The sequence below is a fragment of the Piliocolobus tephrosceles genome, chromosome 14, assembly GCF_002776525.5.
Source record: "Piliocolobus tephrosceles isolate RC106 chromosome 14, ASM277652v3, whole genome shotgun sequence".
NCBI lineage: Eukaryota > Metazoa > Chordata > Mammalia > Primates > Cercopithecidae > Piliocolobus > Piliocolobus tephrosceles.
The window spans coordinates 33,743,647-33,769,374 of record NC_045447.1 but is presented as its reverse complement, the minus strand read 5'-3'; the positions used below and the strand labels follow the sequence as shown (position 1 = coordinate 33,769,374).

The 25,728-nt window shown below is 41.7% G+C and overlaps 1 protein-coding gene across 3 annotated transcripts in view; it reads left to right on the top strand.

Annotated features, from left to right (window-relative positions):
* The first annotated feature begins 429 nt into the window (after positions 1 to 429).
* Positions 430 to 25,728, top strand: part of SLC44A1 (solute carrier family 44 member 1) — a 195,384-nt gene continuing 170,085 nt past the window's right edge. Inside the window, exon 1 of one of the 3 annotated variants that reach the window (XM_023202403.3) lies at positions 430 to 734. In XM_023202403.3, coding sequence (XP_023058171.1) covers positions 699 to 734 — 36 coding nt within the window. In that variant the 5' untranslated portion in view covers positions 430 to 698. The remainder of the gene's footprint in view (positions 735 to 25,728) is intronic. The other 2 variants (XM_023202418.2, XM_023202410.3) reach the window with 2 other exon arrangements.

Below are 25,728 nucleotides of genomic sequence, written 5' to 3'. Positions count from 1 at the left end.
AAGTATAATTAAAAAAAAAAAAAAAAAAGAAACCATCAGGATCCTGAGTTGTGCGCCCAGTAGGGAGAGGGAGCAGTCCCGCTTGCGTCCCGGGTCCGGAAGCAATCAGGCCCCTTTTCGGCAGCGAGTTGGCCCGGTCTTCGTCTGCCTCAGCCCGCTTTGCCCTCTAGCCTCGAGGCAGAGAGCTGCCTCGGTGCCACAGCTAAATAAGCCCGGCGCCGCGCAGTCTCTGACACGCGCGGAAGGGCCCGGCCTCGTTCTGGCTGCCGCCGCCCTGCCGCCCGCACGGCGCTGCACTGGGGGCGGGGAGTCTGATGGGAGACGCGCGCGGCGCTGAGGAGGCGGCGGCCCGGGAGAGGGAGCAGGAGAGGGACTGGGCGCGGGAGGCGGGAGGCGGGTAACAGAGGGAGGCGCCGCCGCCGCCGCCGCCCGCCCCTTTCCGCTGGGGAGCAGCTGCTGCAGCAGGAGCAGAGCAGGAGCCGCGCAGCCGCCGCCGCCGCCGCCGCCGGGGGATGTGGCCGGTGTCTGCCCCTAGCCGCGCAGCCTCTTGAGTACCAGCCGCCGCTGCAGCCACCGCCGCCGCCTAGCCGTGCGGGGCCAGGCCGCGCCCTCCCCGGGCGCCCGCCGGCTCGCATGCCGAGGGGCTCCGGGGCGTAGCTGCGCGCCCGGCGCCGCCTCCGGGCTCCTTCGGCCCCGCCATGGGCTGCTGCAGCTCCGCCTCCTCCGCCGCGCAGGTGAGGGGCTCCCGCCTCCCGGCCGCCCGCCCGGATGCCTCCCGTGCGCCGCGTAGCTCGGCGGGCGCCCGCCGTCCGATACCTCTCGCTGTCCCCAGCCTCCCCTGAGCGCAGCGTGCAGTCCAAAGACCCCCACGCCGCCTTTCCCTCTCCCGAGTCCCGCCGACGCCCGCGCTCTGGCTCCCCGATCCTGCCGATGCCCGCGCGCTGCTCCGCGGCTGCCGACTCGCAGGCGCCTCTGCACGTCCCCTGGTGCGCCCTCAGCTCTTCCCGGCCGGTTCCCCACTCGGCCCCCTCCTGCTAGTCACACCTGAGCGGCCCGTCCCGCCAGCCGGCAGGTAGAGGCTGCACTGGCGCCTCCTCTGCCCCAGGTGGCATCCCCTTCCCTGTTCTTCCGGGCCTGGCTCCTGTCTTCCACCTCCGTGAAGTCTCCCCGCCATCCGTCGCCTGTTTTCTGTGCTCCTCGGAGGTGTACCCCCAGCAAGGGCTCTTCACCTCTTCCACCGAATTCCGGTTTCTGCTTCATTAGATATTCTGTCCTTTTTCTCTTGCCCGGCTGGGTTCAGATGTTTCAGCGGGTCCCGGAGCCCTTCCACGGCCCGCTCCGCATACCTCGCTTGCTCGCTTGCACCCCATCCCCCCTTGGTGCCGTGACCCGGGCCCCGCGGCCTCCCCGCACTCAGAGGCCCCTGCGGGAGCGCGGATTCTGGGCTGGGAAGGAGATTGGGCACCTGATGGGTGACGGGAGCGTTACGGAAACTCCCTCTTTGTTGCCAGTGTTACAGGAGGAAGAGGTTCCGAATTTAGTTTTTCTGTGGGCACTGGCTGAATGTTGTCGCTGAGGGCTGAGATGCAGAGATTTCTCCCAGCTTCTACCCTGCCCCCATCCAAATTTCGCCAATCTCCTCCTCTCGTATCCGAGCCCTTAACCTGGGTGGAAATGTTTAGACAACTGTATGAGGATCAAATGTAATAGAACTTGACTACTGGCCACTAATAACTGAGAGGACCTGTTTGTAAATTACCTAATTTAGTGGATTAGTGAGTGTATTTACAAATACTATAAAAAGCAATCAGGAATACTGCATCAAACTGTCTTGTGGTGGTGTATGAAAAATAGGCTCTGACAACGCCTGGGATGTAATCTCACAGTTTCATTAGCGTAGAATTTAACTGTGGTCTGTGATTTGTTTGTTTTAGGGGGCAGGAAAGGGTTCTTGTTTTTAGAAATAAAGGATGGTTGTTGGTGAAGAAAAATGCTAGTTGGGGGAAAAAAATTCCTCCAGAGATCTAGCATCTGTGATAATGCCAGAAGTGTTTTTACTGCTGCTAAATTACTATATATAACTCAGTTTTAAATAACCTGCATACTTGTTCTGAAAATCTGAGATCTGTTAGAGAGAAAATGACTAGAATTGCAGATGAATGGGAGCATTTATGTTTTATTAGGTATCCATCCTATCATCCTGTTCCTCCAGTCCTTTGTTTTTTTTGAGTGTTTGCTTAACCCGTTTGCTTTTTTTTTTTTTTTTTTTCTACTAGCATTATAGTCAGGCTTATTGGTGTAGTTAAACATTCCTATTCAGTTATAATAGCAAAGAAAAAACTATATGTAGAGGTGTTAGGAAAGAGAGGCTTGGTATGTCAGAGTTTTCATATTAACATATGAAGGCATAGAATTGCACATAACTTTCAACTGGTTAGGATTTTGTGGGGTCTAGTTGGGTGCTCTTTAATATTTAAAGATAATTTTCACCAAAAAGGTGTTTTTCAGATTGCCTTTCTTTTCAGAATTGAGTTAATTTACATTATCTTTTGGTGGTGAAATGCCTTTAAGACAGAAAAGTATTGATAGTTTATGGATGACTTGTTCAGTGCGTGAACAATTAAATTCAGGAGGGATGGGTGCTACACCAGAACTCTGCTTTAAAACAGGTAGTGGGTCTTGCATTTGTCTAGCTCAGCGTCGTACTTTTCAGAATGCTATCATATACGTTTTCTTTTCTTTTACCTCCTCTCACTGTAGAACATGCCATGTTCTACAGATAAGATGCGTGTCATGCACCTAAGGGGTGCATTTTTTTCCTGTGGATTCCTGTAACCAATCAACAGCTGTCAACATTTTTAAGTTCAGCTTTAAGGACTTGTAGTGTTCAGTGGAGCATTGAGGAGCAGGTTTTGTGCCAAAGAGCTGGTCTTTTTTTTTTTTTTTTCTTATTTGAGATTTTTGGCATCCTTCTTCATTTGTGAAATGTTACTAATCTGCTGGTATTTTAACTCTCCTTTCAGGAGCATCACCAGTTTTAGAATACTGTTGTTCCTATATGTGTTTCTAAACAAAATAGGGTTGCAACTCCACATCTTCTCCAGCCTCTCTTAGGGGTCTCAAATGTATTTTCTTCTTCTTCTTCCTTTTTCTTTTTTAGATGGGGTTTTGCTCTTGTTGCCCAGGTTGCTGGAGTGCAATGGTGCGATCTTGGCTCACTGCAACCTCTGCCTCCCAGGTTCAAGCGATTTTTCTGCCTCAGCCTCCCAAGTAGCTGGGATTGTAGGCATGTACCACCTCGCCTGGCTAATTTTATATTTTTAGTAGAGACAGGATTTTGCCATGTTGGTCAGGCTGGTCTCGAACTCCTGACCTCGGGTGATCTACCCGCCTCGGCCTCCCAAAATGCTAGTATTACGGGCATGAGCCACCGCACCCTACCAGGGGTCTCAAATGTATTTTCACTCAGAATATGTTTGTTTCATTGCTTCTACTGGATTGTAAGCTTCTGGAGCACAAAAACTGTTTTTGTTTTCCTTATTTGTGTATCCACTACAGTGCCTCACTGTAGCTTGTACTTAATAGTTGCTCAGCAGTAGTCACTGGAGGGAATATATAGACATATATTTGAACCTCTGACTGGCAAGTGGCATCGAATGTGACTCTAGACCTGACCCATTGAATTCTGTAGGCTGGTTGATTAATTCTGCCAAGCCGTCCTCTTCTAAACTCAAACCTGGACTGTTTAAGTTAAAACTTACCTGCCTTTTCTACATCCCTGTTCTTTCAGTGGTACTATCAGCTTGCAAAATTGTTCAAGGTTTTCCTTTGCTCCTGATAACCTGCTTAATGTGTATGTTTTAGATGAAGCAGTGACTATAACATCTTAAAAGAGCTTGTCTGCAAACTCTAATGATAACCTACATAACACATGAAAACAGTGTGCTTTGAGGTAATCTGCAGTTCAGTTTAGCTTTTCTCAGCAGTATCTTCAGCAACTTTAAAGCTCTGGCAGGTTTTTATCAATGTAAATAAAGTGCGTTTTCTTTTTGTAGCAGGGATTCACTTTTGAAACACAATTTATTTTCCCTTACAGTCTCTTGCTATGTTGTAGATTCTCATAAAAGAGTTTGTGGTCTTCCAGAGTTTGATCTCTTGTAGTCTGTCCTGGTATTATTTTCATTTTCTTGGCACTATCTGGGTATCATAATTTCCCATCAAAATAATTATACTGTTTTAGGATTTAGATCAAAGAAAAGTGTCACATTCTATACTAGTATTTCATTGCTAGAGGAGCAGATTATTGGCAAAATAATTTGTGCTGTATCAGCTATGTACATCTAGGATCTTAAAAGTGAGTGAGGGCTCTTAAAGAACTTTTAAAATTATTTTTAAAAAATTAATGACCATTACAAGGTGTTTACTAATATTGGTAATTGCTCAATACCGACCAACACGTGATAGTCTTTGCCTAAAAGTCTTTTGAGGGGAACTTAAAAGTAAGATAGTCTTGAGTTTCTTTTTACAGTACTAATCCTCCCTAAGGCTCTTAAAATTTACTCCCATCTCCCTACAATTCGTTTGTTCTGGTATAACCTGACATAATTTCTATCCTTGTAATGTTAAACTTCAAAGTTCACTTGTAAATCTTCAGATTTATTAAATGCTCTCCCATTGACAAACCAGTTTGAATGAATCTTTTGAAATATTACTTAGTAAATTGCCATAAGTCTTTGTCCTTAATGGCTACATCATATTTCTCACAGCAGTGCTTTGGAGGCCAGGAGATTTTGCAAGTTCTGTGAAGTTCTGTGTCCTTCAGTTCTAACCTTAGAAATTGTGAGAGGGATGGAGGAGAATCTTTCAGGTTGAACAAACTGCCCCTTGTCTGTCTAGTTTTAGGAGACTTTTGTCCACTGTCTCATTCTATGGTCTTCAAATTCAAGGCTGTATATTTAACTGTCTTTTTGTAGCTCTCATATTCTGTTTTGGGAGTAGTAAAAAACAATCAGAAGTGGTTTACAAATGCTGGTTAACATTTGCATATGCTAACTGTGCTTTTACAGAATTTTAATAATACCATCATCTATATCAGCTTTGTGTAGTTTGAAGTCAGATGGTAAAAATTAAATTTGAAGAGTGTAGTGGGAATTACCAACAGAGACTAAAGTCGCTGAATTAAATTATGACCTGCAAAGTAAACTTGATCTAATGGGAACAGAAGTCATGGCATGAAGCCTTTTTTTTCCTTTCGTCTTCTAAATATTGTGCTGTTAGCGTAGAGGATCTACTCCTCAAAATATGTAAATCAAAGTTAATGTCAAAATTGGAAAATAATGTAGAAATGGTAATTTTTTTTTTTTTTTGAACCAATGTTTGGCTCTTATTGCCCAGGCTGGAGTGTGGTGGCATAATCTTGGCTCACTGCAATTTCTGCCTCCCGGGTTCAAGTGATTCTACCGCCTTAGCCTCCCAAGTAGCTGGGATTACAGGCACTTGCCACCACGCCCAGCTGATTTTTTTTTTTTTTTTGTATTTTTAGTAGAGATGAGTTTTCACCACGTTGGCCAGGCTGGTCTCGAACTCCTAACCTCAGATGATCCACCCACCTCAGCCTCCCAAAGTGCTGGGATTACAGGCATGAGCCACCACGCCCAGCCAATTCCCAAATCTTAAATTGCAGTTTACTAATTTTTTTTTTTTGAAACAGGGTCTTGCTCTGTCACCCAGGCTAGAGTGCAATGACATGATCATAGCTCACTGCAGCTTTGATCTCCTGGGCTCAAGTGATCCTCCCACCTCAGCCTCCTGAGTAGCTGAGACTATAGGTGTGAGATCATGCCTGGCTATTTTTTTTAATGTTTTAAGTTTTTTGTAGAGACAGGATCCCACTATATTGCCTAGGCTGGTCTCAAACTCCCGGGCTCAAACAATCCTCCTGCCTTGGCCTCCCAAAGTGCTAGGATTATAGGTGTGAGCCACTGCACCCAGCCTACTTTTTTATTTTTAGAAAAGGTTTACTTAATAAAATTTTTAATTACAGAATTTCCAAGTTAAATTTCACGCTGCCATTTTGAACTTCCTACAGTTGCTATCTGGAGAGTAGCATGGTACAGCAAAGCTAGTCTACTTAGAATGCTTTCAGGCTTAACAAGTACTACACTATCAAATACTATTTGATGTGTTAACAGTACAGTCATTTTAAAATGTTATTGGCCTGGGAAAATTATTCATAAATATATATTCTACTACCAGTAATTGGTTAATAGTTGTTTTTCTGTGCTCCCCTTTCCCCTGATCAAACTGCAAAGAAAGAATGAAATATTTCAATTTTGTAATTTTGCCTCAGATTTTTGGGACTATAGGGGATATATGAGATAAACCTATCACTTTTCTGTTGATCTAAACTAGAATGTAGGAATATGTAGTAGACTGAGGTCAGAGAGATACATTATGAGGTAACTGGGATTAGAAACCTTAGTCTCTTAATCTCTTGTCCTTTCTGTAGTACAGTACTATTAATTGTTAATGTCTTAGGTTTTCTTCTCCTTTCATCCTTGGCTGTACATTGGAATCACTTGGAGAAGTTTACAGATATTATGGAAGTGATGCCTGGGTCCTATCCCCAGAGATTCTTATGTATTGGTCCAAGACTGCTGGCTAGGCATCACAATTTTTTTTTTCTTTTTTATAACTGCTTCTTGCAGAGCAGGGCTAACCCATAGTAGTGCACCCAGAGTAGCCAGCATCAAAACTTTTAAAAGTTCCCCTGGTAGCCCTCATGTGTCACCAAGTTTGAGAGGCACTGTTCCTTACCCTTTCTCTAGGTAATTTTATCCCTCGTATGGCTTCAGTTACAGTCTATATGTTAACAGTTCCCAAACTAAATTACTGTCCTGGTCGCTGATCCTTATATCCAACTGATTAATTAGCATCTACACTGGAATATTGTACAGGCAACTCAAACTCAGCATGTTTAAATCTGTCCTCAAAATCGTACCCCTCACCCCTGGCTTTTTCAGTACTTTATCTCTGGTTCACTGAATGATGCCAATGTCCTGGTTGTGGAAACTGGAGACTTGAGTCCTGTAGGGAAACTGCCTTTCACTCTTTTATATCTAGTCACCACATCTTGCCTCTTTGACCTTCTCAACGTCACTGCCAGCACTCTAGTTCAAGCCTCTGTCATCTCCAGCCCCGTACCTTGGTTACAGATCTCTCCGTAACTATTCATGCTCCCTTCTAATTTTTCTTCATATTGCAGTCTTGGTGATCTTTGAAAACTCCCAAGCTGATTGTCTTCCTCTCCTATGTAAAACTCTTTAATGGTTTCCCATTGCTTTTAGGACAAAGACCAGAACCACTGACCCTGGACAATAAGACCCTGTGTGCGGCTGTTCTCCATCTCTCTATAGGGTCACCTTGTGCTGTGCTTTTCTTTGTTCATTGCACTGAATCCTCACAGATGCTTCAGTTGGTTGTATTCCTTCCTCTTAGAGGGCTTTTGCATATGTGGTTCACTTGTCTAGAAGGCTCTTTGCTTTGCTCCCTGGCTTTTGGCTGGTTGCTTTAAGTTTCAGCCTGAAAGTCACTTCCTTGGAAAAGCCTTTTCTGATCCCTTCAAACTAGGCCATGTCTCCTCATTAAACTCTCATAGCCTTATGTGTTTTTCCTGTGAGCACTTAAAGCAGTAAACACATAATTTTACAGTTAATATTAATGTCTAGACTAGGAGGTGACAAACTGCAGCCCATGGGCCAAATCTGACCTGCTACCTGTTTTTGTATGACTTGTAAGCTAAGAATGGTGTTTACATTTTTAAGTGGTTGAAACAAATCAGAAGCATATGATTTCATGATAAATTTGTTTCATAAATTATGACATTTTAATTTCTTCATAAGGGTTTATTGGGACACAGTCATACTAATTCATTTACTTGTCTATAGCTGCTTTCATATGACAATGGCAGAGTTGAGTAGTTGTGACAGAGGCCTTATGGCCTGCAAGCATAAATATTTACTCTGTGGCCCTTTACAGAAAATGTTTGCTGACCCTTGCTCTAGGCTGAGTTGATGAAGAGAGGGCCCATGTTTGCTTTGTTTATTGCCATCTTGGTGCTTAGCTGGTACCAATACATGGTAGGCACTCATGAAATATTTGAATGAATTAACAAATATTTTCTTTCCCTCCATGGATAGAGGTGATTGAACTTTTACCTTAGAATGCTGGGGTTTTAAAATTCATTACAAAATTGTAAAAAAGATTCTTCTTTAGAAGATTCTTAACAGAATTTTCAGCAGCTCTCTTAAGCAGCTTGTCTGTTGAAGGTATACATGTCATTTATGAAGCAAGTATACTTATAAAGATGTAAGTTACTGGGTCAAGGTGGATGGGAAAGGGCTAGTGCACTCAAGTAATGGACCAGTCAGATTTACAGTGCTGATGTTTTTATAGCAGGCACAAATGGGTGAGACTTTATGGCAAGCATTGTAAAGAAAACGTGTTAGAGCTGGTGAAAAATTTAAGTCATTAAAGAGTTAGACATTGTTATCTCTGCTGTGGGAATTCACTCTGTGAAGACAGTTAAAGTTTTTGACACAGTAATATTTCCTCCTTTTTGGTACTTTTTGTTTTCTCATTTATTTGGAATATAATATAGCATAATGTTCCAATTTTGAATTTATGCATTGTATAAAATTTAGTATTTTTTTGGGCAATTTAAAAAACAGATTTACATTTTTCAGTATGTTTTATTATACTCAATAGAGGGATGCCAGTTTTCTCCCTCTGGGGGACTCCTTTGTAATTGTATAATATGATAATGTTGTATAATAGGATTCATTTAACAAACATTTGGTTGATAAACCACTGAAATTTATTTTTTTGTGAATATATTATTATTCCTTTTAGTTGCTCTCTACAATATCCCACAACCAGATATTTAGACTTTTATTTAGTAGGGAAACCCTTAAACGCAACTTTTATTCCAATTTTTAAGGTTGCCAGAAATGCTGAAAATTATTAAATGTAAGTGTTTGACTTCTGGATATGTTTATAATTTGTAAAGTAAAAAAAACCAGCAAGAAGATGGAAAAATTGAAAACAGATGACTACTTCAAGATATTTAAGTAGCAGGAAGGTATTAAAGTTTGTTTGTTTGTTTGTTTGTTTTGTAGATTTGTGATAATATAATGATGATTATGTTCTCAGAAAATTCTTCATTATGAACTACTTATGATGTTATAGTTATAAGAAATAAAAAAGGCCAGGTTTGGTGGCTCACACATATAATCCCAACACTTTGGGAGACTGAAGCAAGAGGATTACTTGAAGCCAGGAGTTCTAGACCAGCCTGGGCAATATAGTGAGACCCATCTCTACAAAAAATAGAAAAAAAAAATTAGCCAGGTATGGTGTTGTGTGCTTTTGGTCTCAGCTACTCGGGAGGCTGATGTGGGAGGAAGATCTCTTGAGTCTGGGAGGTTGAGGCTGCAGTGAGCGATGATCGTGCCTGTACTCCGGCCTGGGTGGCAGAGCGAGACCCTGTCTTTTTTTTTAGATGGAGTCTCACTATGTTGCCCGGGCTGGAGTGCAGTGGCGCAATCTCGACTCGCTGCAACCTCTGCTTCCCGGGTTTGAGCAGTTCTCTTGCCTCAGCCTCCAAGTAGCTGGAACTACAGGTGCCCACCACCATGCCTGGCTGACTTTATGTATTTTTAGTAGAGACAAGGTTTCTATGTTGGCCAGGCTGGTCTCGAACTGCTGACCTTGTGAATCTGCCCACCTTGGCCTCCCAAAGTGTTGGGATTACAGGCGTGAGCCACTGTTCCCGGTTGAGACCCTCTCTTAAACAAACAAGCAAACCAATAATAATAATTTAAAAAACCCTTAAGTCCAAATAGCTAAAACATTAAGGAAAATTTATTACCTCCTGTAAGTCAAGGGGTAAGGTAGCTTCTGGGTTGGGTAGTTCAGTGGCTTGACGATGTCAGCAAGGCCATAAATTCTCTCCTTGTTTCTTTTTTGTCATTTTACGGAAGGTAGCTTTTTCTTAATTAGCTCCCCTCAAGATCCCAAGATGGCTGTGGCTCTTCTTACCGTCTTTTGCTAAGCTGACAATCTCCAGTGGTTTTCCTTTCATGGGAATTAGAGAGGGCTGCACACTCATCCCTAAACAAGCTGTAACAAGAGGAAGGCAAAGGACTCTGCAATTGGTTTAGACTAACCAGGTCTTCCCTCTGAATCAAGTGAGGGGCAGAGCAACACCAGAACTAAAGGAGGACTTTGCCAGCAAGGTGGCGGCAGGGATGCAGGAGCGGGCGTGGTGGCTGGATAGGTAGCCAATACTATCTGCTATGGTTTTGCCATCTTCTTTTGTCTTTAAATCAGACTTCTGTAGTGTTTCCTAACATTTTACTTATAGCTCCATTATGAACTTCACGGTTCGTAGTTCAAAGTCACACAGTTATCTTCTTATTTTCCTAGTGATGCTGCTCAAGCCATTGCTGAAACCCCTGTCTTTCTTTTTTGCCCACCCCCACTGCATCTTTCCCATTCTGAGCTAAGGACAGCTTCAGATGAAGAAGAGCATTTTGAGGTTGGATTAATGGTTAAGTAGTGAGTTAGTATTCTTGCAAGCCATGGTCCCTCAAGAGCACCTTGGGGGTTAGTATGACCTCTTCTCTCTCTGGCTCACAATCTCCTTTTCTACCTCTTCTGAAGTCTCACTTCTGTCTGTGTTTATCTCTGTTTCAAAATTGGGTATCAAGAAACTGATAGTTTTTATTTTCCTTATTTTTCTTTCCACCTCCAGCTAATACACTTAAGGAGCTATAATACTGAGTGGAATATACTAAAGAGGGAAAAAGAGAGTGCCTCTGTTTTCTTTTTTTTTTTTTTTTAACTTGCTTACTTTCAGGGTTTTTTTTTTTTAAATAATTAAACTGAAAAGTCACATCATTATTTAGAGTATCTCTGATATAAAGAGTTCTCACAGTATATAAAAGGCATCCTTGCAATACATGATTTATAGAAGGAAATAAACTAATGTCTAAATATGTTCAATTTTGTTAATAACCAAATTAAAGCATAGAGGCATCCTTTCACATCTGTAACTTTGGTAATAGTTAACAAAATAATATTAATTGCCCAAGTGGTTTTGACTCAAATATACTTTATTGATTTGCTGGAATAAATTGGAATGATCCTCTTGAGATACATTAAAAGCCTTAAAAAAAATTGACACGCTTTATTTGGTAATTCAAAAGTTGAGTAATGCTATATGTAAGAATCTTTTTATTGTAGCATTATTTATAATGGCAAAAAGTTTAAAACATCATATATTTGCTGTAAAACTTTCTTCCTTTTTCTTTTTTTAAATTTTATTTATGTATTTATTTATTTTTTTTAGATGGAGTCTTGCTCTGTCGCCCAGGCTGGAGTACAGTGGCGTGATCTTGGCTCACTGCAAGCTCTGCCTCCCGTGTTCATGCCATTGTCCTGCCTCAGCCTCTCGAGTAGCTGGGACTACAGGAGCCCACCACCATGCCTGGCTAATTTTTTGTATTTTTTAGTAGAAACGGGGTTTCACCATGTTAGCCGGGATGGTCTCGATCTCCTGACCTCATGATCCGCCCGCCTCGGCCTCCCAAAGTGCTGGGATTACAGGCATGAACCACTGCGCCCGGCTTCTTCCTTTTTCTTATTAAAATCCATTTGAATTTAGTCTGTTATACTTCCTCATTGCCAACTAAATGATCCTCCCTTAGTCATTGAGTGGCCTTTTGCCTTCCTCAGAAGTCCTTTCACTATTTCTTCTCTAAACAGCTATTAGAATCTGGAGGATTGAACACCATTGTGTACTGGGAGGAGGGTGGGCTCTACAGCCAGGCTGTATTGATGTGAATCCTACCTTGTCACTAGTTGAGTTATTTGGGGCCATAGTCTTTTTTTCTTTTTTTTGAGACGGAGTCTCACTCTGTAGCCCAGGCTGGAGTACAGTGGCACGATCTTGGCTCACTACCAGCTCCGCCTCCTGGATTCACGCCATTCTCCTACCTCAGCCTCCCGAGTAGCTGGGAGCACAGGCGCCCACCACCATGCCCGGCTTATTTTTTGTATTTTCAGTAGAGATGGGATTTCACCATGTTAGCCAGGATGGTCTCGATCTCCTGACCTCGTGATCTGCCCGCCTTGGCCTCCCAAAGTGCTGGGATTACAAGCGTGAGCCACCATGCCCGGCCTGGGCTACATTCTTTAACCTTTGGTACCTGAGTTTCACCAGCTGTAAAATATAAACAATAATAAAACTTGTCTCATAAGCTTTTCACAAACTGCACAACTCATGAATGCATCTCAGAAATTACAATATTAATGTAAACTAAATCTCCTTGATGTTCTAATAACCATTAATCCTTCCCTTAAAAATGTTTTTGTGTTTGAGGTTTGGAAAGGTACCCTGACTTCCAAAAATTTTATTTTTGAGACAGGGTCTCGCTCTGTCACCCTGGCTGGAGTGCAGTGGTGGATCTTGGCTCACTGCAACCTCCACCTCCCAGACTCAAGCAATCCTCCCACCTCAGCTTCCTGGGTAACTGGGACTATAGGCAGGTACCACCATGCCTGCTAATTTTTGTATTTTTTGTAGAGATGGGGTTTTGCCATGTTGCCCAGGCTGGTCTCAAATGCCTGAGCTCAAGTGATCTGCCCACTTCAGCCTCTCAAAGTGCTGGAATTACAGGCATGAGCCACCACACCCCACCTGGTTTATATTCTTGTGATAATTTTATTATGAGGCAGAGTATCATTTAAGAGTTGGATCCAGCTGCATACGACAGAAAACTGAAAGAAACTAGATAAACCAGGTAAAAATGTATTTCTTACCCAAAGTAAGTCCAGAAGTAGTGGTTTCAGGGCTGATATGACACTCCTTGTTTATCAAAGACCCACTCTCCTTTTGATTCCATTATGTAAGCATATGGCTTTCATTCTTAAGATTACAAAAATACCTGGAAACTTTTTATTTTTATTTTTATTTTTATTTTTAGACAGGGTCTCTCTGTGTCACGCAGGCTAGAGTGCAGTGGTGAGATCTCAGCTCACTGCAGCATCAATCTCCTGGGCTCAAGCGATCCTCCTGGCTCAGCTTCTCAAGTAGCTGGGACTACAGTCATGTACTACCATGCCCAGCTAATTTTTGTATTATTTTTATTTGATTTTATTTTTTGAGAGGGAGTCTTGCTCTGTCAGCGAGGCTGAAGTGCAGTGGTGCGATCTCGGCTCACTTTAACCTCCACCTCCTGGGTTCAAGCATTCTCCTGCCTCAGCCTCCCGAGTAGCTGGGATTACAGGCACCTGCCACCACACCAGGCTGATTTTTGTATTTTTAGTAGAGACGGGGTTTCACCGTGTTGGCCAGTCTGCTCTCAAACTCCTGACCTCAGGTAATCCACCTGCCTTGGCCTCGCAAAGTGCTGGGATTACAGGTGTGAGCCACCGCGCCCGGCCTTTTTTTTTTTTGAGACCGAGTTTTGCTCTTGTTGCCCAGACTGGAGTACAATGGCACGATCTCAGCTCACTGCAACCTCCGCACCTGGGTTCAAGCGATTCTCCTGCTTCAGCCTCCCGAGTAGCTGCAGTTACAGACATGTGCCACCACGCCTGGCTAATTTTGTATTTTTAGTAGAGATGGGGTTTCACCATGTTAGTCAGGCTGGTCTCGAGCTCCTGACCTCAGATGATCTGCCTGCCTTGGCCTCCCAAAGTGTTGAGATTACAGACATGAGCCACTGTGCCCAGTCTGTGTTTTCTTGTAGAGATGAGGTCTCCCTATGTTGCCCAGGCTGGTCTCAAATTCCTGGGCTCAAGGGATCCGCCCATCTTGGCCTCTAAAGTGCTGGGATTACAGGCATGAGCTACCGTGCCTGGCCCCCAGATTGTAAACTGTGTCTGGAAAATGAATGCAAAGAGAAACAAACAGAAATGATGAGAGGCTAAATTGGGTGGTGAGGAGTTCAGGGGATGAGGAAACCAAGAGAGGAAGGAATAGTTGGGGAGTGGGCTTCCTGAAAATGATTCTCCAACAAAAGATCTGGTCTGGAAGAGTGGGGTTTAGAAACAGTGAAGGGCAGACAGATTTTAGTAGAAAGCAGGGAGAGAAGAGGGCATTCCAGTGGAAAGGAACGGCTTGATCAAAGGCAAGAAAGCAGACAATAACTTGCTGCATGTCAGCATGGAAAGGAGACCTGACCGGAGTGGAGTAAAGAGATGTTACATGTGGGGAAGGCATTCGTATTTGAAGGGGAGGAAAATGGGCAGCCATGGAGGGATTTTCAGAGTGGTTTAAGGAAGATTAATTTGACAGCATACCTGCACCTGAATGGGAGAAATGGAAGGCAGAGGCCACCCAGGAAGCTGTTCAGTAACTCATACCAGTGTAAACAGGAAACAGAACAGACATTGTGGAGTCGAAATAAAATAGACCTTCCTGACTTAATCTGGATATGTGGAATGAAGAAGGAACTAGCACAGATGTTTCAAATGCCACATTGTGGAAGAAGGGTATTATATAGTATGTGGAGAGGGGAAGATGAATTCAGTTTTGTGTGGACTGACTTGAGGTGGTACTGATATTAATACCTCCAGGTAGTATTTCCATAGGCAATTGAAGACCCAGAACTGGATTTCAGAAAATGCTTTAAGTCATGAGCATATAGAACATAGAGAACACCAATCATTGCTGGGGATTTACTGTGTAGTAGCCTCTGGACTAAGTGCTTTACATACAGTTCTCATTTTATTCTCACAACTCTCAGGTGGGTCCCAGTTAGCCTCATTTTACAGATGAGGAAACAGAAACTCAGAAAGGTGTAGGTACCTTGCCTGAGATCGCCCATGTAGTGTAAAACCGGGAGTAGTTCCAAGCCTGTGCACTTCTGCTGTATTTCCCTCTGCTGTTCTGAGAACTACTGTATTAAATGGTAGATTGAATGTACCTTAGATACCACATTTCTGTCAGTTAAATTCAGAGATTCTCTGTGCTGTTTGCTGTTTGTTCTTTTTTTTTGAGACGGAGTTTTGCTCTGTTGCCTAGGCTGGAGTGCAGTGGCGTGGTCTCGGCTCGCTGCAACCCCTGCCTCCCGGGTTCAAGCTGTTCTCCTGTCTCAGTCTCCCAAGTACCTGGGATTATAGGTGCCCACCACCACACCCGGCTACTGTGTGTGTGTGTGTGTGTGTGTGTGTGTGTGTGTGTATATATATATATATTTTTTTTTTTTTTGGTAGAGATGGGGTTTCACCATGTTGGCCAGGCTGGTCTCAAATTGCTGACCTGAGGTGATCGCCCACCTCGGCCTCCCAAAATGCTAGGATTACATACAGGTGTGAGCCACTGCGCCTGTTTGTTCTCTCTTTAAAGTCTATATGTAGGTTGGTTTTAAATCAGTGCACCTCAAACTATAGAGGCCAGGGTATGACAGTTTGGAGCAGAGTCTGAAAGTGGTGGTTATAAACTTCAGACTCTGAGTAAGGACCAAAGACTACTGTTCATTTCCTCCGGGGCCCTTCCATATTTTCTTCTAAGAACTAAGTCTGAGCAAGTCTATCATAGCAGCAAGTTTACTACTTATGAATATAATTGTGTTCTTTCCCCATAATTCACCAATTCCTGAAAATACGCTTTTAAATAAGGAATGGATATTTCTATGTTTAGTCAGTCTTTGGAGATTCATGGTCTCCGAAAGGGTTAATGTAATTGATGCTTGTGTTATTAATATTGAGTACCAACAAGGCTCTGGAGAGTAGTAAGAGAGGAAAGGGTGAAGAAAATGGCCTCAATGAAGTTGTCTCTGGAGCACAAATGATTAGTGTGCACATTAAGATCAAGTTACGAAGGCAGAGATTCCTACCATCAGAGCAAGAGCTGGAATTTTTAAAATAATAAACTTCACTTTAAAAACTCAGCATATTTAAGAGAGTTTTATTCCTTGCTTACTAAGCCTCGAAAGTTTTTCCAAATCTATTTTGCTCGTGGTTTTGTATTTTCATGACGATTTTGAAACCACAAGTGTTGGAAGACAATGCTAAAGATACCAAGTTTTAAATATATCTTGACATATTTTGAAACTAGCCATACTTTTTATCAAGAAAAACATTTTTGAATGTACACTGCCGATAGAAGCAGATTTCAGTTATGAAAGTTTGGAAATAATACTTTAATAAGGCACTTCATTTTAAAACTGAAAGCAATTCTAGTTTGCTGCTAGTTTTAAAAAGTTTATAGTTTAATGTAATCTGAGAAAGTAAACTAAGATCAAGTGGAAACACTTATTTATCTTGAGGTTGCAACAAGCAAATTGAGCTGGGAGCATTCTGGGTGAGGAAGGATCTGCTCCTTAAACCAGGCTCTATGATAAATGGTGCTCTACATGCCATCCCTTTTAAAGATCCAAATGTTTCTTATATAAGAATATCTTAATTAGGATTTCTCCCAAGTATGTGCTTCCAAAGCACCAGGGCTACAAGGTGTTCTGCCAAAAAAAGGGTTCTGAGGTCAGAAAAGTTTGAGAGGTTCTTCTTACTCACATCATACCAGTGTCTCACCGCCCCCCAACCCCATTTGAAAAGTAATCATGCATATTAATATATTTAGGGTCATTGCCCTGCCTCCCAGGAAACCAGTTTAACTTTGCTTAACTGGCCTTTATTGGACTTACCTGTCCTTAAAAATTTTTTTCATTATGTCTCAAACTGCTGTCCTGCAGAGCACACTTTGAGTAACACTGCTTGAAATATTGGTTCTCAATTTCATTCTCCTAAATGACAACAAAAGTGGTAACTGTGAAACAGAAGCAACAATAAGGTTGTTGGATCAGGTGACTCTTAGCTAAGAATCACTCAGCTCTGAAACTGAGTTTAAGCACATCACAAACTTCATGTTTTTCTTTAAACTATTGGCAAAAGTAGATACATTTCAAGTCACTCAAGTATATTATAACTTAAAACCCTTTCACCTGAATCATTGTTTTTCAGATTAGTGATTTGAGATCTCCAAGGGATATTAGGTAGGGTAAATGATTGACAAAAGGATCCTTCAAGTTTGAAACTTAATAATATGAACTGCTATGGGGTCAGCTGGGCCAACAGCAAGAAGGGGAGCCGTCATCTGCACTGGAGGATTTTCTCCTTCCTTCAAGTCTCCTGCAGCAGAGGGGCAGTTACAGTTATCACTTAAACTCCAAATGGCCATCTGGAGATGGAATGCTGCTTTTATTGGAGAAGGAATTGAGGACAGGGATGATGGGCCAAGCAAATAACAGATCCTCAATAAATGTTTATTGAATACATATGGAACAGGGATGGAGTGTTCAGAGACTAAACATTTAGTTTGTGGTGCTGATACTTGTCAAGACTATGGTTAAAACGAATATAACTTGCCAATGGAGAGAAATGGGAATGAACCTGAAAATTAAAACTAGCTACCGTTCAAAATGTTTAATTCTGGTGGACTTTTGAACCCTACCTTGCTAGCTTGTGTTCCTAGGTTACAATGAAGTCTTGGTGAAGACGTTAATATTAGCCAATCAGGAAAAAAGGCACATCATAAGCTAGAACCCTCTGGGCCTCATCAAAACCTCAGTATGACAGGTAATTAGCACTGGACGATAGATTTGTTATATAAGAATGAGAGCCTTCTTTCCATTCTGCCACACCCCTTTCCCCCATTTCCCTGCAGCACACCTCTTGTTTCTGGCCCACAGAGCGTAATGAAAGCTCTTCTGGCCCATTTTCTCAGTGCCTGCCTGGGAGTAGGATGGGTAAAGCTCCAGTCTTAAGTATTTTGTTCAGAGTGTGACCAGGAAGGTGACAAGCAGCACTGCTTCTGCCCAGTGCAGCAATAAGGAAACTCAGGACAAAGGGAAGATGCTGAAAAGTAAAATAAAAGAACCAAGAATATCAGTAGAATAAAAAGAGAATTCCAAACTGGCTGCATGCTTTGGTTCTGTTCAATGTTTATGGGCTGGTGTGCTGCTCAGGCTGCTAAGTACTGGGCTCAACAAAGAATGAGACTTTTCCCTCTGTAAGTGTGCCGTCTGTTAAGGGAGATGCTACGGAGGGGTGTAGCTTTGTCAGTGTACCAGAGCACAGCTGAATCTATTTCTCTATCTCCTTTTTTTTTTTGAGAGGGAGTCTTACTTTGTTGCCCAGGCTGGAGTGCAACGGCACGATCTCGGCTTACTGCAGCCTCTGCCTCCCAAGTTCAAGTGATTCTCCTATCTCAGCCTCCCAAGTAGCTAAGACTGCAGGCGCCCACCACCATGCCCAGCTGATTTTATTTTTTTATTTTTAGTTGAGACAGGGTTTCACCATATAGGTCAGGCTGGTCTCGAACTCCTGACCTCAGGTGATCCGCCCGCGTTGGCCTCCCAAAGTGCTGGGATTACAGGCGTGAGCCACTGTGCCTGGCCCTGTGTTTCTTATATAGCTAAATATTAGTATAGTTTGCAAGGTGTAAAGCACTGATAATTCCTTGCTAGATTTTAAACTAATTTTCAAAACCAAAAACTAGAAATACAAAAGTGCCCTAAAGGAACATAGATGTTATTTTTGAAGTTTGGTGTGTGTTTCTGCTTAACTGGTAAGGACGAAGTTCAGTAAACTTTAGGATAAAGTTATTGTGTTTGTAGGCATGACAACATTTTATTATACAGAGTGAAAAAAAAATACCGTCCTTGAGTAGGAAAATAACAAAGTTTCAGATGCCTATATGCAAGTCACAATGACTTTTGAGGTAGTCCCATTGAGAAGACTGTACCTATAATATGGGTAATGTTTGAATTTTCATGTTGAAATGACCAGTTTTTAAGCTAATAAATGAGTTTTGTTCTTTGATAGAGCAGATTCTAGAAATTTTAAAGTAGAACACATCAAAAGTATTCTTCTCTCGTTGTTGACTAACCTATGGTGGCTCTCTTGTTGCTCTTATGTGTTTATGACTTAGTCATGTATCTCTGCCCTATTACCCTGCCAGGTAAACCCAAGTGCTCTTGCCATGTCCTGAAGTCTCATACCTAACTGGGCACAGTGACCTGTTTAATGTTCCATGGCCACTGAACTACAGGGTCCAGAATGGATTCAGGGACACCCGACTCCTCAATTTGTTTCCTACCACTACATCAGACCACCTTCTCATTTATTTTCCAGCTTTCTCCCATCCAGACATACATTTTCTCTTTATGCTCTTTAAGTTTTTTTGTCTCATTTGGGTCCAAAAATATTTTAGGTAATTTTTAATAAAGTGTAAATATATTTAAGACTTTTGAAATGAAAAGCCAAAAGCTGAAAGGAGGTGGAGGTAGGATAAAAGGAAAAAGAAGCACAAATGTACTGAGTGCCTGAACTTCTTCACCTCAGGCACTCCGGTACCAGTGTTTCTAGTCCTATTTTAGAATGATACTGATTCAAAGGAAATTGTCACATGGAATCCTTTTACAGAACTGCACAACTGTCAGGGACTTAAGAGGTCTACCAAGGTAGCCATGAATTTTGTATCACATCCTCTACATGGATTTTGTTCAGTCTTTGTTTAAACACTTCCAGCAACAGATAACTTACTGCTTCCTGAGACATTTGTTCTACATTCGGGCAGTTATTAGAAATTTCTTTTTGTACTACCGAGCTCTATGTCCATGTAACTTTATTGTTCTGATTCTGCATCCATTAGCCAAACAGAATAAAAAACTGAAATTGGTGTGTGCTAAGGTATGTGTGTGTGTTTTAAACTTAAACACTTTTAGTTTTTACAACCATGTCTGAATGTCAGACTTTCAGAAACTCTACTGTTCTGGGCCACTTCTTTACTTTCCTTTTATGCTTTGATTATTAAATCTATGTAATTTTTATTTTTATCAGTTACACATGTATGTGTTTTTTTGTTTTGTTTTTTGTTTTTGAGATGGAATTTCACTCTTGTTGCCCAGACTGGAGTGCAATGGCGCGATCTTGGCTCACTCAACCTCTGCGTCCTGGGTTCAAGTGATTCTCCTGTCTCAGCCTCCCGAGTAGCTGGGATTATAGGCACCTGCCACCATGCCCAGCTAATTTTTTGTGTATATTTAGTAGAGACGGAGTTTCACTATGTTGGCCAGGCTGGTCTCGAACTCCTGACCTCAGGCGATCCACCCGCCTCAGCCTCCCAAAGTGCCAGGATTACAGACATGAACCACCGCGCCCAGCTCACATGTTTGTATTTTAAAGAGTTAAGCATTTCTAGAGCATGTTATTTTAAAAAGCCACCTCCCCATTTTCTGCTGCCCTGAGACCACCACTTTTAATTCTTTAATTCTTTTGCTTCCCCCCTATATATCTTTAATTTGCTTATACTGCTGCCTCCTCGCTTTTCAATTTTTGACATTAATTTTGGACTCCACTGTAGAAGATGAAGATTGATTTGTCTTCCAATGCCATCCTTTGCCCTATCCCATGCACCTACTTTGGATTGTCCTTATCCTTCTGCTACAGATATATCATCATAGCTTTGGATCAATGTTCAGTCTTTTTTTTTTTTTTTTTTGAGATGGAGTCTACTGTGTCACCCAGGCTGGAGTGCAGTGGCTTGATCATAGCTCGCTGCAGTCTCAGCGTCCCAGGCTCAAGTGATTCTCCCACCTCAGCCTCCTGAATAGCTGGTACCACAGATTTGCACCACCACACCCAGCTGATTTTTAAAAATTATTTTGTGGAGATGAGTTCTCACTATGTCTCCTAGGAGGGTCTCGAACTCAGACTCAAGTCATCCTTCTGCTTTGGCCTCCCAAAGTGTAGGGAATACAGGCGTGAGCCACCGCACCCTGCCTAATGTTTAGTCTTCATCTTATGACTAAGTGGTTGCTCTTAACAGCTAAGTCATGTAATATTTCATCATTTGTCATTCTTGGAGATCGTGGTTGTTGTGTTCTACTGTCTGCCCAGCTTTCTAGTAATTTGCACTTAAAACTGGCTTATAAACTCCCACCTAGTTGTGTGAATCTCCTTTGAGTAAGCTCAGATACCTTAGATATTCTTTCAGTTTCAATTTCCTGAATAGATCTCTCCCATTCCTCCAAACTGGGCTGGACACTTCTCATACCTGCTTTTTTATAAAGCTGTCAATTTAAGATCTCCTGTCACATAATGCCTGGAATTTTTTTTTTTTTTTTTTTTTTTTTTTTTGAGATGAAGTTTTGCTCTTGTTGTCCAGGCTAGAGTGCAATGGCACGATCTTGGCTCACTGCAACCTCTGCCTCCTGGGATCAAGTGATTCTCTTGCATCACCCTCCCGAGTAGCTGGGATTACAGGCATGCACCACCATGCCTGGCTAATTTTGTGTTTTTAGTAGAGATGGGGTTTCTCCATGTTGGTCAGGCTGGTCTCGAACTCCCAACCTCAGGCAATCTGCCCACCTCGGCCTCCCAAAGTGCTGGGATTACAGGCGTGAGCCACTGTGCCCAGCCCATACCTGATATTTTCTTAATCTTTCTTGTATTGGATTCCCAATTATCTGGATCCCACGTGTTTTTTTAAAGTTTATTTTTTAATTTACATGCAGTACAATTCACTTTTTGTTCTACAGTTCTATGAGCTTTGACAGATGCATGGCCTTATGAAGCCACTACCACCAGTACCGAGACACAGAACAGTTCTTACTTCCAAAAATTCTCTCGAGCTGCCCCTTTGTCATCAGATCACTCCTCTACCCTTGGCAACCACTGATATATCCCTGTAGTTTTGCTTTTTCCAGAATGTCATAAATGGAATCATACAATATTGTAACCTTTTGGAGTTTGGCTTCTTTTCTTCAGCATGATGCATTTGAGATGCATCCATGCTATTGCATGCATCGATAGTTTGTTTTTATGGCTAAGTGGTATTCCATTATATGAATATATCATAGTTTATTCACCAGTTGAAGAACACTGGGTTGTTGCCAGTTTGGGGTGAATATTAATAAAGCTCCTATAAACACTTATATGCAGTGTGAACGTTTTCATTTATCTTCGGTAACTATCTGGGAATGGAATTGCTGGATTGTATGGTAAGTGAATGTTTATAAGAATCTGCCAAACTGTTTTCCAAATGGGCTGTACCATTGTGCATTCCCATGAGCAATGTATAAGAAGAGTTCTAATTGTTCCATATCCTCGTGAGCACTTGGTATTGTCAGTTTATTTTTTAAATTGTTGGCATTGACATTTAGTGATATCCCACTATGGTTTTAATTTGCATTTTCCTAGGAACCAGAGATGTTGAACATCTTTTCATGTATTTATTTAATATCTGTATATCTTCCTTGGTGTTGTATCTTTCGAATTATTGCTGTGTGTGTGTGTGTGTGTGTGTGTGTGTGTGTGTGTGTGTTAAGAGACGTGGTCTAACTCTGTCAGCCAGGCTGGAGTGCAGTGGTGCACTCCTAACTCACTGCAGCCTCAAACTCCTGAGCTCAAACGGTCTTCCTGTCCTAGCCTCTCAAGTAGCTAGGCCTATAGGTGTGTGCCACCGTACCTGGCTAAGTTTTATTTATTTTTTATTTTTATGTAGAGACAGGGTCTCACTGTGTGCCCAGGCTGGTCTCAAACTGCTGGCCTCAACCAATCCTCCTTTCTTGACCTCCCAAAGTGCTGAGATTACAAGCATAAGCCACCATGATTGGCCTTCATTACTTAATTTAGTGGAGGGTGTTTTGTGGAGTAAATGGGTTTGCTTCCTGTCTTTTCCTACCACTGGCTCGAGATTCAGCTTTTTGGAGTGTACTATTTAATCTCATTGTTGAGAGTTCTTTTATACATTCTGGATACAAGTCTTTTATCAGATATGAGACTTGCAAATATTTTCTCCCAGTATGTTTATTATTCTTTCATTCTTTCAATATTTCAAAGAACAAACATTTAAAATTTTGACAAAAGTCTATTTTATCAATTTTTCTTTTGTGATTTATGCTTTTGATATCATAGCTAGGAACACTGCCTAGTCCAAGGTCACAAATATTTTCTCCTATGTTTTATTCTAAAAATTTCTAGTTTTACATTTTACACTTAGGTCTGTTATCCATTTTGTCAGTCTTTATATAAGGTTGAGTTGGTTTTCTGTTTTTGTGTGTGTGTGTATGAATATCCATTTATTTCAGTGCAATGTATTGACAAAGACTGTTTTCCATTGAATTGCCTTTGTATCTTTCTCGAGTATCAGCCATATATGTGTGGATCTATTTCTGAACTTTCTGTTCTGTTTCATCCATTTGTTTGTCTTAATACTAGTACTGTATGGTCTTGATTATTGTAGCTTTATAGTATATATTGAAATCAGGTTATGTGAGTCCTTTAACTTTTTCCTTCCTTTTCGAAGTTATTTTGACTATTGTAGTTCTTTTGCCTTTCCCTATACATTTTAGAATCAGCTTGTCAATATCTACAAAAAATTTTGCTGAGATTTTGATTTGGCTTGCATCCCTGTATGGAAGGATTAATTGTCAAATAATACTGAATCTTCCCATCTATGAGTGTGGTATAGTTCTCCATTTATTTAAGCCTTTGAGTTTTTTTCTCCCCATCAGTGTTTCTGTACTGGTGTTATTTTTCTTGGTTTATTCCTTTGATTTGGTAGAACACCTCCTTCAGTAGCTTACTGAGAAAGGCTCCATGAGGGAAGTTTTTTGACACCTTGCATGTTTTTATTTTTATGTCACATATGTAATAGTTGAGTGGATACAGAATTCTAGGTTGGAAATTATTTTTCCTCAGAATTTTAAGTGAGTTGTTCCATTGCCTTCAGACTTCTAGGGTCGCTGTTGAAGTCTGCTATTCTGATTCTTGATTCTTCATATTAAACTTACTCTCTCTCAAACCTTTTAGGATCTTCCTTATAACCCACATTCTGACATTTTTCACCAATGGGCCTTCTATCCATTATGCTGGATACAGTGTGGGCTCTTTCAATCTGAACATTTCTGGTTTGCTGTTGGGAAAATTTTTTCTTAATTCTTTCTTGGATTTTTTCCCCCCATCTCTTCCCCCTGTTTCTGAATTTTCTTACCTTTTAAAAGTATTTTTGAACTCCTTGTCTTTTCTTCACATTGCAATAGATTTCCTTAATTTACCTTTCAGTATTTCTATTGTGTTTTTATTTCTGCTATGATTTCTAATTTCCTAGTGGGTGCTTTTGTTCTCTTCAGTAATCTTTTGTTTGTTTGCTTGTTTGTTTTTGTTTTTACATCATCTGTTCTTATCTCTGTGTGTGTGTTTTAATTTCACTTCTCTCTGCAACGGCATCATCTTTTTCTTCCAAGTAATTTCTTTCTGTTTGTCATAGTAAAAGATTCCTTAAATGTCTGGTCATCCTTAGCTCTGGTTATTATTAATATTTAGGAACAGGGCCCTAGAAGATTGTTGGAAAGCATTGCATTATTTGGGTATGGGATTGTTGGCTGTGGCACTTTCTGTAGAGTGGTCTGGCTCGCCTTTTACTTTGGGAAACACTAAGTGTCAGTATCGTTTGGTCATTTCTCTTGGACTTATCAGATTTCCTGAGAGAAGTCTCTTCTGAGCTCCTGGAAAGGATATTAATCTGGCTGCCAGAGTCCTGGTACTCAAGCAGGGAAAGAAGGTTGGGGTGGGTGTTGGTTTCAATATTCAGTGTGTAAACTTCCACTTCATCCTTTTGTTTTCTGTGTGGTACCTGTGTGTGGTCCAGCTCTTCTGGGTAGAAGAGGGGCAGTTGTCAACTGCAGAGAAGATCTGAATGCTCTCATGCAGCCCAATGAATCCTTCAGTTTTAGCCCCATTGTCATCTCCAGTTCCAGAGATATTAAACCATGAATTCCTGAGTTTTGAGGGAGTTTTATGGCGTAAGTGGGTTCACTTCCTGTCTTTTCACACTGCTGGCTGGGGACTCAGCTTTTTGGAGTATACTAGGTCAATTTATTCTCCCACCTGCTTCATAGTTCCAAATATTTTAAATCCCTCTATTATTTCAGTGGAGTTTTAGAAGGGAGCAGAATTCAGTGCATGTATTCAGTTAGTCAGAATTTACGACTATCCAAGTCTCTTTCATTGGTCTGAGTTCCATTTTAACAATCTTCTTTTTTTTTGAGACGGAGTTTCGCTCTTGTTGCCCAGGCTGGAGTGCAGTGGCATGATCTCGGCTCACTGCAACCTCTGCCTCCTGGGTTCAAGCAATTCTCCTGCCTCAGCCTCCCAAGTAGCTGGGATTACAGGCATGCACCACCACACCCAGCTAATTTTTTGTATTTATTAGAAACAAGGTTTCACCATGTTAGTCAGGCTGGTCTTGAACTCATGACCTCAGGTGTTCGGCCTGCCTCAGCCTCCCAAAGTACTGGGATTACAGGCGGGTGCCACCACGCCTGGCCAACAATTTTCTTAAAGTGGGATATGCAAAAAGCAACTCACTAAAATAGGTATAGGTAGTCCTTTCTTCTGGATTCTTAATGTTGCCTAATGTTGAATTCGCTTTTTCAACAACTTCACTTACATTACCTTGCTGTTCACCAAAAGCCCTTAAAAAAGCCAACCTTCCCTTTTGTGCTGTTGTTTCTTACAGAATTTTAAGAATATAAGTATGAAGTTAGAATTTTCTGCAAGACATTTAAAGCTGTTGATTTTTACCCAGCTTTGTAGACTGTCATGAGCTTTTATTTTTTATTTTATTTTTATTTTTGTTTTGTTTTTTGTTTTTTG